The sequence below is a fragment of the Mesocricetus auratus genome, unplaced genomic scaffold, assembly GCF_017639785.1.
Source record: "Mesocricetus auratus isolate SY011 unplaced genomic scaffold, BCM_Maur_2.0 Super-Scaffold_100022, whole genome shotgun sequence".
Lineage (NCBI taxonomy): Eukaryota > Metazoa > Chordata > Mammalia > Rodentia > Cricetidae > Mesocricetus > Mesocricetus auratus.
The window spans coordinates 11,175,370-11,189,709 of NW_024429203.1; the positions used below are offsets into that span (position 1 = coordinate 11,175,370).

Genomic DNA, 14,340 nt, shown 5'->3' on the forward strand with positions numbered 1-14,340 from the left:
ATGCAAAAGTTTCCTTACCTTCTCCTGTCCTTTCCTTACAAGGGCTAATGAATAATGTATTTGTCCTTCCAGCCCTTTTCCTGAGCCTTCCATGTATATACACCTAGTTAGGAATGTCTTGGGGAGCCAGGTGGTGGCGCATGCCTTTAATCCCAGCACTCGGGAGGCAGAGACAGGCAGATCTTTGTGAGTTCGAAGCCAGCCTGGTCTACAGAGCGAGTTCTAGGACAGGCTCCAAAGCAATACAGAGAAAGGCTGTCTTGAGAAACCAACAAAAGGGGATCATTGCAGGCCATGATCAGATATCGATCACACCCTTTTTAGTGATGTAATACATAAGAGAGCTTCTATTCGGTGCCACAGTATTGCTCTAGTACAAGCTTTCTTTAAATATTTCTGAAGTGTAGGTAACTGAGTCTCGAAGATACACATACTGAAAGTTTTGACATGCATTGTGCTACTGAAAAGACTATCAACTACATAGTGATATGTGCCTAGAAAATATTTTCTTCAGTTTGGAACTGGCAATGTAGCAATGTAGGTCATGGATAGTCATTGCCTAGCAGGCTCAAGGCTCTGTCTGTTAGCCTCAGTACTGCAGGAGAAAATACTTTCCCTTCTTTCCTTTTTTTAAAGATGTATTTATTTTATTATTTTTTATTTTATGTTCATTGGTGTTTTGCCTGTGTGAGGTATCAGAGCCCTGGAACTGGAGCTATAGACAGATGTGAGCTGCCATGTGGTGCTGGGAAGTGAACCTGAGTCCTTTGGAAGAGCAACCAGTGCTCTTAACTACTGAGCCATCTCTCCAGCACCTTTTCCTTCGATCCTATTTTAAGTTGTTTTTGTTCATTTCTTTCTTTCTTGGTTATTTTTGCTCTGTCCCTGGATGGCATGGAGCTTTCTATGTAGACAAGACCAACTGAGCTTTTGGGGTGCTAGGATTGTCACCAAGCCTGGTTTGGTCTGTCATCTTTTTTTGTTTGTTTTTCAAGACTTGGTTTCACTGTGTAGCCCTGGCTGTCCTAGAACTCACTCTGTAGATCAGGCTGGCTTTGAACTCACAAAGATCTGCCTGTCTCTGCCTCCCAAGTGCTAGGAGTAACTGTGTGAGCCACCACTGCCTGGTCAGTCTATCCTCTTAAGTGAGTATTTGATTTTCTCTGATTACTTCTACCAGTGTTTTCTTTAATGGTTTCAAGATTTTTGTACCTGTGCCTTCTTTATTCTAGAGTTTTAAAAAAATATATATATTAACCTTTATTTTGACATCATTGTAAGTGTAAGAGAAAAATATAGCTTGTTAATCATTTGGAATAGTTTTGCAGGGCATGATATAAAAGCTCAGAGTGTAGAAACCTGAGATCTTTTTGCATTTTTCAGAAAACATCCATGTGCAGAAGGCACTATCTCCAGCTATCCTGCTCATCTTGTAGTGCTCTTTAATGGGCTATAAATAGTTACTAAACTGTATTGAGTCAGTATGGGACCTGCTACTTTGTATCAGAATCCCTACTTCCTGCTCATAGGAAATGTCCATTGTTGCCCCATCTTCCCTTTTTTAAAAGTTTAGTCAGCCATTTATCTTGTATATTTCAAAAGCAAGTAAGATTTCCATATGGTTAGAAATTATCCAGTAGGTGTGGCTCAGTGGTAGAGTACCTGCTTAGCATGTGGGAAGCTTTAGGTTTTATCCTCAGTACTGGGTGGGGCGGGTAATTTTATTACTAACCAAGCATCAGAAACTAGGCAGCCTAAGAGTAGGTGCTGTAGTGACTGTTTCTTTCCTCCAGTGCGGTGGGATGTTTGATCTCTCTATTCCCATGTGTACACATTCTCTCTTTCCTCCGTTCTTTCTCTTGGGCCTTACTAACTTTGGAGTTAGATTTTTCTTTTTTCACTTGACTAACTTTATTATTAGTGTTCCCTGACTAACCTCTTTTACCTCCAGAGAAGCATGACTTGTTCTTATCTGATTGTCCTGCTGCTCACCCCTGTGAGCCTGCATCCCATTGGGGTGCTGTCTGTCTTTTCTTTATCTCTAGAAGTTCTCTATCCTTCCTTACTATATAGTTGCTGAGTGTCCAGCACTATAGCATGTGATATGGATACCCAATCAAATAGGATTCATCGATCCAAGAGGCTTAGGATCTAGGACTACCAAGTGAACACACACTTTGTGGTTTAGGTAAGGGGGTGTTTGTTTCCATGGTAGATGTAAATTATGAAAGGTTACATAAGGAAGAAGTGGGCAATTTCAGTTGACTTATTTCTCATAAAATAAGTTAATAATTTTTTTTTCCAAGACTAAAGGTTTTGAGGGTTTCTGTGTCCGATAGCCTTCTGCTTCTGCCTCCTGAGTGCTGGGGTTAATGGCCTGCATCTCCACTGCCTGGCTGAGCTAATACTTTCTAAAGGAAATATAACTAGTTAAAGTGTTTCTTTACTGGTGCTTCTATCACATGTTAATGAAAGAAACAATGTAGTCTAAATTTTCTTCTAAAAGTAGAAGCAGTGGAGTCATTTAATACATCTGTGAGGTCTGTGTCATCCTTACACCGGAACCAGTGTAGACATTGCAATAAAGCAAAGCTGTGGACCAATTTCTTTCATGAATCTAGATAGAAAAGTTTATGCAAATCTAGCAGTATATAAAGAGTTATACCCAGGAGCTAGAGAGATGACTCTGCGTTAAGAGCATTTGTTTTTGCAGAGGACCTAGCATCCATATGTTAACCATCCATAACTCAAATTCCAGGGGTTCAGTGTCCTCTTCTGACTTCCACTAGTATTAGGCACACATTTAATGCACATGCATACATGTAGGTAAGACATACATAAATTAAAACAAATTTTTAGAGAATTATGCTCTTATTAGTTAGATTTTATATTGCTATGACAAAATACTGTCATAAACTAGGGAAAGATTAATTTAGGGTCACGATTACAGAGGTTTCTGCCCCAGTCTGTAGCTCTGTTGATTCTGGGCCAATGGTAAGGCAGAAAATGATTTTGGTGGGAGCATGTCTCAGAGGATACTCCCAAGAGGGGAGTATCAGTGACACGGGAGGGAGGAATCAGGCATCCTCAAAAGCATACTCCTGGTTACTTCCTCCAGCTAGGCTCATCTCTTGAAAGTCTCTACAGTCTTCTAACTCAGTCAGTATATGAGCCTGTGGGGGACACTTCATATATAAAGTATAACATTGTACTTACTGCGTGTCCCCAAAGGCTCCTAGTTACACACAACACAAAATACAGTTTCCAGCATTGCTCAAAAGTCTCTCTCTGTTAGCCGAGTGTGTGGTGCATTCCTGTAATCCTAGCACTAGAGAAGCTGAGGCAGGAAGACTGAATTGAGAGACAGCCTGGGCTATATATAGAGACCTAGTCTCAAGTCCCACTCCCCTGACTCCCAAGTCCAAAGTCTTTGAGACTAAGGCAAACTCGGAGCTTGAGCCCCTTGTGACAAACGGGCAGTTGCTGCTCTTTAGGGAGTAGAACAAGTGGCATGTAACTTTATGTATAAGCAAGTTCATTGGAGTTACTTGGGTTCTGCCTGAAGGAATATTGGAACCCTGAGAGGAGTGAGGATTGGAGGTGTCTATAGCGCTGTAGGCACTAGCTGCTTTGCTGTATTACCTAGCCCACAATGCTGATTTTTTTTTTTTTTTTTTTTTTTTTTTTGTAGGGGAAGCTGCCTACAAGGATCACAGTTCCTCTCTCTGTGATTAGCCAACCAATGAAGGGCAAGAGCGTTGTCACAGCTCCCATTATCAAGGGCAACCTTGGAGCCAAGTGAGTGCTGTTCGTGGAAGAGCACATGTGGTTGTTGTTGCAGAGTGTGAAGGTGGTTAGTGCCTGACATTTTCATCAGTGATATGCAGTGAATCTCCAGTACTGTTTTTGGATGCAGTGATGACGACATAAGAGAGCCCTTCTGGGCCTGGCTCCCATTGTAGAGTAGGGCGGGGAATACAACAGGAGTGATAAAGCAGTAAGGAGGGAACAGGGTGTTGGGGTGTGATGCTTGGAGGATGTTGGAGGACAGTTTGGTGAACGTTGGTTTCCTCACTTAAACAGGGATAAAAGACCAGTGCAGTCAGTCTGGCATTCTTTATCCTGATGAAGCTCTTTGGGGCTGTGGCCTTTGCTTTTCCTAAGAGACAGGGAGCTGACTGGGTTCTGAGACTGGCTCACACCTGTACTCCCTGTAGTTCTCAGTTGTTGTTTCCATGTGTCCAACTGGGAGAGTTTCTTGCCAGGGACTCATGTTTCCCGGTATTGCCTGTTTCTTTCCTACCTGCCAGAGTATAGAGTTTAGACCATTTTTTTTAATCCACTACTCTGGAGGCTCTCTGCCATGGAAAGTATAGACATTTAGAAGAAAGGTAGCCCTAGTATGAGATTCCATTTGAATCCAGAGTGATGAGGTTTTTACTGGGCATCAGGTCTACTTACTGTCTTCATTCAGTGTGTAGCTTCAGTCTGAGCCAGAACGATGTGGTCATCCTTTCCTTCTGTTCCCTTCCACAGTATCAGTGGGCTGGGTCGCAACATCATCCTCACAACCATGCCAGCAGGTACTAAGCTCATTGCTGGCAATAAGCCAGTGAGTTTCCTTACTGCCCAACAGCTGCAGCAGCTTCAGCAGCAAGGTCAGGCTACACAGGTAAGGCCTAATGCAGACGGTTGACCATCTCAGGCTTGTCTGTTTTCTTTGCTTTACTTAACTGATGTGCCTACTTGCAGTTCACTGATCAGACCTCCTCTCTTTGTAAGCAGGTGCGCATCCAGACTGTTCCTGCATCCCATCTCCAACAGGGCACAGCTTCTGGCTCCTCCAAAGCAGTCTCCACTGTTGTTGTGACCACCGCCCCATCTCCTAAAGAAGCACCTGAACAACAGTGACTGAAAAAGAGGCAGCTTTAAGAGACCAGGCCTCGTGCATCTCGGCTGATAGAAAGGGAGCAGGGATGCTGCTTCGTTTCTCTGAGCTCTCCTGCTTGAGGCAGGGTGGTGGAGGGTGTTGGCAACTGTGGCCTAGATTCTGCAGCCACACTCCAGAATGAAGCCCTGACAAGGTTCCATTTTAGGGTTCCAGGGCTGCTCTGTCTAGCTCAAGAGAAGAGAACATCAGAATCATGGGAGGTCACAGTCACACAAGCCACAGTTACCTCCTGAGTGTTGGATGCCCAGGGAGCAGGCCTGTCAGCTGGTGAGCAGGCCAGCAGTGAATAACCCTCATTCTGTGTGAGGATTTTACTTTTTAGTTTTTGATCCTCTTGGTGATTTGTCCAGATGAGTTTTGTGTCCAGAAAATTTTGTGTAACTTATTTTTTTAAAGAACTTACTGTGCATCTTTTATCAAATAGAAATCGGGCTTTAGTGCCCCTAAACTGATCTCTTACTCCTTTGGCCAGAATGAGAACCTAACAAGACTCTTAACAGGTTGGTGGCTTACTTGGTAATGAGAGGTTGCATAGTAGGGAAATGTAGGCCATTAGTTAGCCTGGATCCCCTCAAGTGAGACTAGTTTGGTACCACTTACTAGAGATGGGTGTTGGGGTCTTGGTTGTCCCTGTATCTTCACTTGTGGGCATTGTCCTCGGCAAGCCTGTTCACGTGGAAGTTCAGAGCTGTTGAACAAGAGAGTAGGGGATGCCAGCCAAGGTGCTGCTCTCACAGTGCACTTGCTTACAGCCCAGAGACTGCACATTCTGTTTGCTGTAGAACAGCAGTTGCAAACCAGACCCTTGAAGCTGACCACCTGATTGTAACATCGAAGAAATGGTGGAGGTGGGGACAGCATTAGGCTCTACTTGGCAATGCCAGCTTCAGGAGAAGGAAGTCTTGAGTTCGCAGATTTTATTCCTGGCCATTTCACACTTGTCAGTCGCCACCAGCCACAGCCAGCTCAGAAGGATGCTCTTTAAAGTCCTACGTCCTTAATGCACTGGTCACACCTTACATGTCCTGCTGCCTGTGCAGGCAGGGGTGGGTGGGAAAGCCTTTCTGTAGGGATAGGGCTTCCCTGTCTCTTTGTGAAAGTGTCCAAATTATTAAAAATGTGTCTTTAATCTCTGGGCCTTTAATTGTTTTCTTTTATGGGGAAGTAGAGGTAGGGGCCACATTGAGTGGAAACAGCCTGAAACTGGATTATTTAGCAAGTTGCTGAGAAACAGAAAAGAGTAGTTTTGGCTACAGAGTGACTTTACAGTTACATTTGCTTCTTACAGCAATTTTGTCAATTGGAATTGTCATCCCTCTTTAATAGTGAGAAGATAAAATCTGAATGGAAATTGGAGAAAACTAAGAGGAGCACCTGGGGCCTCTTAGTGGGGAGAGAGCACCAGCTAGCATACTAGAGGCCCGAGTTGGAATCCCAGTACTCCTAACGTGGGTGGTAGAGTCACATGGGCCTGTAATGTAATCTCTAGAGCCTGAAGCTGGAGGATTAGAACTTCATATTCATGCTTGACTCACTTCAGCTGGCTAGAGGTCCCTTGATGCTACATAAGAAAAGTTAGGTTGTCCCAAGTTAGGTCCCCTGTGTGCTGTGTTCTTAAGGAAGACTCACCAGGAGGTGTCCTGGTGAAACTGGAGGATAATTTGAGTTGGGTGGTATGCCTGGCTCTCAAACCACAGGTGACAGGATGAGGAGAAATCGTACTCTTGATGGGTGCCTAGTGGACTGGCATGGGAATTGACAGATGATGAAAAGTGGGAGGGCTATAGTGAGGGGCTTATATTTCACACAGAAAGCGATATGATAGTTTCTAGACAGCAGTAAGAGGAGGTGGGAGATACTCTCTCAGATATTGACTGTTGGCTAAAACCTCTTCTGATTTTACTTAGCAAATCTCATAAAAGTATCTTTTGCATGGCTTCAGAGCTATTTCAAACTTTGTACATGCAGATACATTGGATATGTTGTATCCTAGAGAGCACAGATTTAAAATACAGGCTTATCTCATGATGCCAGTTTGTGGGGTTGACTCCCCAGGAGGTCTAGTTTTGGTACTTCCTATTTTATTGTTGGAATAATACAGGTTAGATACTTCCTACTGGAGTTGCCTACAGCAACAGCAAAAGTATTTTAACATGTGCTTCTTCATATGTAGGCCTCAAGAGGTTCCAGGCATGCAATGGGGCAGCTGTGGTGGATGTTTTGCTGGGAACAGTTCTTGCAATACAGTGGTATCATTGATCCTACGAACTTCTGGTGGACAGATTGGTAAAAATTATTCAGATCATGTATCCAAGACAGGATTTAGTGAAAGGACTTAAGACTTATTTTTATCCATATGTATCTGTGTGTTTGTATGAATATATGTCATGTATGTGTGGGGACTGGTGGAAGTCAGAAGTCATCCAGATGTGGGTGCTGGGAACTGAACTCTGGTCGTCCAGAAGAGCAGGAGATGATCTCCAGCCCCATGACTTGTACTTTAACAGTGTTGAGAATGCTTTGCCAGGGCTTGTCTTTCAATGAAGGTATCCCAAAGTACTGGTTAGAGATACAAAAGTACATTTTAATATTTTATATTTAAGAGATGTATGTCAGTTCCCTCAAGAATACTGTTTCTTTGTTCTGCCAATATAAAAAGTCTCAAGTGCATCATTTTCTATGATAATAAAATACGAAATAAGTTCCTTTTCCGACCTGGACCTGAGGAAAGAACAAATTTTGTCTTGTTGCTGATAAATGGGTCTTAAATATTTGCTGAATGGGTTGGGTTACTGCTCGGCTGACAAACCAAGGGCACCCTTGGAAAGGGAGCCCAAAAATTTTCTAATACTTACTGTTTTCACATTATTCTTAGTCCCTACATGTGACTTTGTGCAAGACCAGCTAGCTAGCTAACCTGAAGAACTTCATAAAGTATTTCTGTTGGTTATTTGTGAAGGAACTGGAAAGTAAAAAATCTACAAGGCTTTCAAGTCACAGTGTTGATGGGTTTTGCCAGTTTGTAGCTATTTGACCTTACGCTGACCAACCTTGTGAGGCTGTCACGTGCTTAAATTACCAAGGGTTGTGAGGATCCACTGGAATGGAGCACATCCCAGCATCACAGAATACTGTACATGGAAAGTGTTATTCAGTCTTGAAGACCTTTCAACTTCAGTCAGCACAGAAGCCCTTTATATACAGGAAGTAATGTGTATGATAGTTCTCCATGCTTTATTATGACTTTGTATATATTACCTTCTATGTATGCCTGGTGTATCTTTTTAAAGGGCCAACTCCTAGTTTCTCCTCTGTGCCTTACTCTGTTGTTTGTATATAGTTCTTTCTCTCTTTTTTTTTTTTTTTTGATTTACTTTAATTTTAAGCCTGTAGGTGTTTTACCCTCAATGTATGTTTGTGTGCCTAATGCCCTGGAGGTCAGAAAAAAATAGCAGATCCCTTAGAACTGGAGTTCTAGACAGTAGTGAGCTGCCATGTGGGTGTTTGGAATCAATCTTGGGTCCTCTGGAAAAGCAGTAAGTGTTCTTATCTGCTGAGTCATCACTCCAGCCCCTGCACTTCTGTTTTTGTTTGTTTGTTTGTTTGTTTGTTTGTTTGTTTGTTTGTTTGAGACAGGGTTTCTCAATGTAGTCTCTGGCTGTCCTAGTACTCAATTTGTAGATCAAGCTGTCTTTAACTTCTTGTCTCTGCTTCCCAGCTGTTGGGATTAAAGACGTGCGCCACCACAACCCAGACTGCCTCTGTATGTAACAGTGCCCATCACACTGCCTATTAATGGTCTCAGGAGTTCTCTCTTATATTATACTGTCAATTCCTTGACGGACATCTCATTAATCCTTGCAAACATTTCAGTGCTAGAGCAAAGTGAATGTTTAGTAAATACTTATTGACTATTATAAAAAAAATAAACCCCACAAAATAAAACATGTCCAGAATCAATAGTACAGTATCAAGTCTATATATTAAGAATTCAAAATCCTTACCCTTTGGTTTTAGCTGGTTTAAAATTGGACGCCTTTCCTAACCTGATTTTTTTCTTCTGTATCTAGGAGGTACAGACTTGCTATATAATGTTCCTCAATGGGATAATGTTCAGGAATCAGACTGGAGTTTCAACTCTCAGCTGCGCTATGAACTAGCTACTCAATTTAAGAAAACTATCTTTCACCTAATTTTATCTCTAATCAAGGCTCAAATGCAGTGCTCTGGTATGACTTACTGGAGAATGTTTTAAAAAGTTAGCACTTAAAATACCAAAGCTTGTGAGTTTTGTTATTTAAAAGACACATTAGGATTTGGGCTCTGAATTGAAGGCACTGCACTGTCATCTACGAAGTCCCGATACATTTCTGAGAAGAAAGTACCCGTGAGATTGAGGGGGGGGCAAGTTATCAGAAGTAGCGCGTGTGAAGTCCTCTCACAGTTTACTTCATCCACATGTCACTTCTGTTGTGGGCGTTCCAATCCTACAGAAAGTTCTCTACAAGAATAGGCTTGCTACTAAAAGGTGTTCATTTTTCTGTATGAATGGTATTACTCTACTACAGACTTTACAAGTTGTTATGCTTGAATATCCAAATAGCATGGTACATAAAAACACCTGAGCTCTAATTTCCTGTATTTGAGCCTCTAGCTTTGTATTTGGTGAGGAATGCAAATATGGAGCCCTTAGAGCACACTAACGCAAGCCTAAAAATAGAGGGGACAAGCTTCATTCCAGCTATTGTTCACAAAGCATGTGAGGTCTGAACTTCCTTCCCCAAAGCCTGGTGTCACTCCTCATCGGAGCCACTCAGAAGGGCTGACTGGTAAGTGTGATCAGACTTCAGCTTCTGGATCCCAATGATTTCTCCTTCTGCATGCCTCTTCACCCGAGTCAGGAAGCTGTAGCAGACATAAGAACCATTAAATTAGCCACTAAAGTCTTCCGCTCACTAACTCTGTGATACAAAACAATAGCAGGGCCTTGAGTGTCTGTTAAATGTGGTGAGAGCATGTCTACACACCTGACTTCTCAGGATTCTATTCATAGTAGACAAATAGAATCAGTGGTAACTAGACTTAGGCCTCTTGCCATCTAGCTATTTTACTGACCAGAAAGTAGAGCTGGAACAAACTCCTTTTGGGGGGGGGGGTATCCTCTGGGATGAAGTATATCTCCTTTGAGTCTAGGGAAATAAGACGGGGGTGGAGGGGCAGAGTGGGGGGGAGGAGGCAGGGGCAGTTTCCACAGCAATAGGCCTCCATAATAACACATACTCAGTTTTATTTTCCATTTAGCAGTTGGTCAAATTACTCAGCCTTTTGAAGCCCTTTTACTCCGTTTGTTAAAAACAAAACAATACATAGTAATGAGAGTTAAAGGCATCAACGTGTGCCTGGGACAGTAAGTGCAGGGAGTCAATAGTTCTTATAGTTTATATTAAAAGGTAATTAGAAAGCACCTTCTGCTCTCAGATATATTTTGATGTCTATATATTTAGGAAGTAAAGCAAAACAAGTCTGAAAGTAGGTGATGGGTCCAACCAAACCAGTGACAGTAGGGACTTCAGTCCAGACAGATTTCTGGCTTGAGGGTTTCCCTATTATGCACCAGCTTACAGTCTGTTCAAACTGTACTGGGAACCTAGGTTTAGCGTGACCCAGCCCGGCAGTTTTAATGTAGCAGGGTGGTAACTGCACCTACAGATGAAGAATGCCTTGTGCAGAGTTAGCGTGAAGTTGGCAGTAAACGTACATACCAGTAAACGAGAGTGTAATTGGTGGCTGTGATGAAAAGGGCAACCAGATAGTGCCAGCAGAAGCACATGGTGATGAACATGACGTTGTCCATGTCTTTCTGGTCCCATTCTGGAGTTCCAAATGGGGGGAACAGGACAAATCCGATCTGGAGGAGCAGAGGAGAAAGTTTCTGGTTGGTTGAGCAGCAGCCTGGTCATCTCCATGGCCTGCCCAGTGACATGTTCTACACTATCTCACAGCTCCTGCATGAGTTACACCAGAAGCTCTATTCACACAGCAAAGTTAAGTTTGGTCATTGTATAGGATAATTCAGAAATAGCTAAACTTTAGGATTTGCATTTTATGTGAGTACTTTAGTAAATACAGAGTACCAGCCAGTGTACCAGCAAGCTATTAGTGGAGATAAACTGCATAGGTCAAAGTGTGGTGTGGGGATGAAAACGTCATCTCGACTAGCTACCATACTCATTCCCATACCCCTACGACATCTGCTGTATTTTCAGGCAATACGTCATTTGGGGATGGCATTTCCAAGGGGGCTTCTCAACCCAGACCATATGAGGAGCTTGAGTGTGGATGATCACCTGCCAGAACCAGGTCCCCTGGAAAATAAGGAGACTGGTTCGGAAAAGCTCCAGCACAATGTTATCCCGAAAGAACACCTCCAGGAAGATACTGACACTGGCTCCAAACAAACCGAACAGAAGAAGTGAGTGGATGTGCTGGTCCAGTGGAGGTCGGTTGTGAACGTGGAAGTAGAAGAGAAAACCTGTTGCAAACCAACGATAGCCATCAGAAACTTGCTGCTTTCTACTTAAGATCCATTCTGGCCTTTCCCAGTTACTGGGGTTTTCCCCCCTATACTTGTGTCAAATCAAGATTCCTCAGCATTCGGGAAGCCAGTTTACATGACATCACTGGCAGCAAGCACATGCAGACTGTTCATTTTGTGGGCCCGTGGAGAATATCAAAGAATGTGTCTGTAGAGTCCATCTAAAGCGGTACAGAGTGGGTGTCATAGGTCAGCTATGGTGCTGATTTGTAAGAAGTTGGATGAATGAGTGAACAAACATGTACATGTAATGTCTTGAGAATTGATTTCCTGAGGAAGGGGATATATGTTAATATTTCTCATCTTTCAAGTTTTGATCTCATAAATTCAACTTGTCCATTTTTCTTTCCCTTTCTCCATCCAAGTTACCTTCATTGAATACTGCCATAGCCAAAACTAGTCTGTCTACCCCCAGGGGCACAATGTTGAAGTAAAGGTAGGTGAGCATGTCGATGATTCCTGAGATGCCAAAGAACAGGTACATGGTGCTGTGCTGCCAATTCATTAGCTTCGTCCATTGATTTTCATGGTAGAGGTGGAGGTGAGGGCCATCTGGAACAAACTGCTCTGCCAGGATCCCTGCCAGAAAGTAAAAGTGAAAACTGAAGTGAGAAAGGTGTCAACAAGACAAACATCAGAGAGCAAAGATTGCCTGAAGATGTGAGCCAGGTCCAGATATGGGTGACAGTGGCCCACAGGTCAGCAGACTGCAAAACTACATATAAAAGTTTCTGAGAAGCCTATGAAAACACCTTATGCTCCTTCAGGGTCTGAGGATGCAATGATAGGAATAGAACACACTGACCTCTGGGGACTCTGATCCCCAGCAGAGAGAGAACAGAGCATTTCCCCTTAGTTGACAGTGTGACCGAGACACTGATCCTTTGTTGTGGAATATTACTTGAACTAGGCAAAGATGCATTATATTTGTTTAGGCTGTGTTGGCTTCACTATGTGAAGATGTGTTGCTTTTTACCTTACCTGCCTAGGGCACCTGATTGGTCTAATAAAAAGCTGAACAGCCAATAGCTGGGTAGGAGAGGGATAGATGGGGCTGGCAGGCAGAGAATAAGTAGAAGGAGAAACCTAGGCTTGAGAAGGGAGATGAGAATGAAGGAAAAAGAGAGGTCTCCAGCCAGCAGACATGGAGTAGCACATACAGAATGAAAGAAAGGTAAAGAGCCCCAAGGCAAAATGTAGACGAAGAGAAACAGTTTAAGTTAAATAATATGAGCTGGTGGGGACAAGCATAAGATATGACTTAGCATTCATAATTAATAATGTCTCCATGTCATGATTGGGGAGCTGGTTGGTGACGCAAAAGAAAGCCTGCTACAATCATAGGACTATGTATCAGTGAGCAGGGCAGAGATCCAAGAGAATGAGGCTTACGGATACTGAGGACTGATGTGCAGACCTGAAAGAGGGAAGCAGCTCCGGGCTCTGTGTTGGGGCTGCCATAGAGTGGGTGCCCTTCCTTAGCATAGCCCTGTGTTTAAAACATGGAGCAATGTGAGGCCTCACAGTTTCCAGCCATGGTACTTAAAGAGAGACAAAAGTGAGGCCAGGTTGATGAACCTGCTTTTGGGGCAGCTCATGGTTCTTGTCACTCTCTCTCTGCTTTATTTAGTTTTTGCTTTTTTAGAATCTCACTGTGGGCTGGCCCTAAGTTTGCCATCTTGTTGACTTTCAAGTGCAGGGATCACAGCCTGTACCACTCATGGTTTTAGTCCATTCTACTTTTTATCACCTTTAAAAGGCAGATTCGCCTTTATTCTTTGTATCTAAAATATTTGGGGGAACCCTGGAAGTCGTTCAGATTTGTATTCACCTCTAAGGGGTCAGGAAGTTTGTGAAACCCTGTGAAGTGGGAGACTATGTGTGATTCCTCCTGTTTCCCAGTTCTCAGAATACTGAGTTGCTAGTATCTGGAAGGAGCACTGAATCAGTGTCACTTGCCAACGAGAATGGCAAGTAAAATTTAGCTGTTTTTTTTCTTTTGGTTTTTCAAGGCAGTATTGGCTGTCCTGGAACTCACTCTGCAGACTAGGCTGACCTTAAACTCACAGAGATCCAACTGCCTCTGCCTCCTGAATGCTCAGAGACGGTTTAAAATCTTTTTTATGAAAAGGCAGCTTTGATGCTTCCTTTATTAAGATATGAGTGGTCTTCTTACTTGTCAGCTCCACAAAGAGCTGTTGATGCCTGAAAGAAGTCTTGGCTAGACCTGGCTGGTGTTTGTAAGTTTCTTTTGCAGGAGGGAGTTAGTGTCATGGTTTCATGCCCAGATGATGGTAGGTCAAGGACAAGTGGCAGATGCAACCTGAGAATAAGCTCCCTCAGTAGCCTTAGGAGGTGTGGCTCCAGAAGGATCCCTTGTTACTGTTGTCACCGCCCATCCCCGAAGAGCTGCTGCAGTGGGAGATTTGATGAGAAAGAGGCAGGGTTAAAATACCCTTCAACCACAGCTGACCTGAACAAGGGGTAGCTCATGGACCCCAGACTGATGATCCAGACCCCTTGAATGTGGGTGTCAGTGAGGAGGCCTTAGCATTCTTTGGGGCCTCCAGTACTAGATCAGTATTTATCCCTGGCATCCAAATGGACTTTGGGAGCCCATTCCACATGGAGGGATGCTCTCTCAACCTGGACACATGGCGGGAGGGCCTAGGTCCTGCCCTGGATGATATGACAGACTTTGGAGATTCCCCATGAAGGGCCTCACCCTCCCTGGAGAGTGGAGTGGGGATTGAGTGGGGGTTTGGGGGGGCTGGTGGAGGGTAGGGGTGAGAAA

General features: G+C 43.5%; 2 protein-coding genes across 10 annotated transcripts in view; one reads left to right on the forward strand and one right to left on the reverse strand.

Annotated features, from left to right (window-relative positions):
* Nfrkb (nuclear factor related to kappaB binding protein) overlaps positions 1–6,080 on the forward strand; it is a 35,271-nt gene extending 29,191 nt beyond the window's left edge. For all 8 annotated transcript variants that reach the window (XM_005084440.4, XM_013123930.3, XM_013123929.3 and 5 more), the window contains exons 24-26: positions 3,692–3,798; positions 4,537–4,672; positions 4,786–6,080. In XM_005084440.4, the coding sequence (XP_005084497.1) occupies positions 3,692–3,798; positions 4,537–4,672; positions 4,786–4,911 (369 nt within the window). In that variant the 3' untranslated portion in view covers positions 4,912–6,080. The remainder of the gene's footprint in view (positions 1–3,691; positions 3,799–4,536; positions 4,673–4,785) is intronic.
* Positions 6,081–8,914: 2,834 nt separating this feature from the next.
* Tmem45b (transmembrane protein 45B) overlaps positions 8,915–14,340 on the reverse strand; it is a 40,935-nt gene continuing 35,509 nt past the window's right edge. For both annotated transcript variants that reach the window (XM_005084439.4, XM_040730114.1), the window contains exons 3-6: positions 11,916–12,125; positions 11,299–11,483; positions 10,714–10,859; positions 8,915–9,856 (exon numbers count right to left, since the gene is read on the reverse strand). In XM_005084439.4, the coding sequence (XP_005084496.1) occupies positions 9,745–9,856; positions 10,714–10,859; positions 11,299–11,483; positions 11,916–12,125 (653 nt within the window). In that variant the 3' untranslated portion in view covers positions 8,915–9,744. The remainder of the gene's footprint in view (positions 9,857–10,713; positions 10,860–11,298; positions 11,484–11,915; positions 12,126–14,340) is intronic.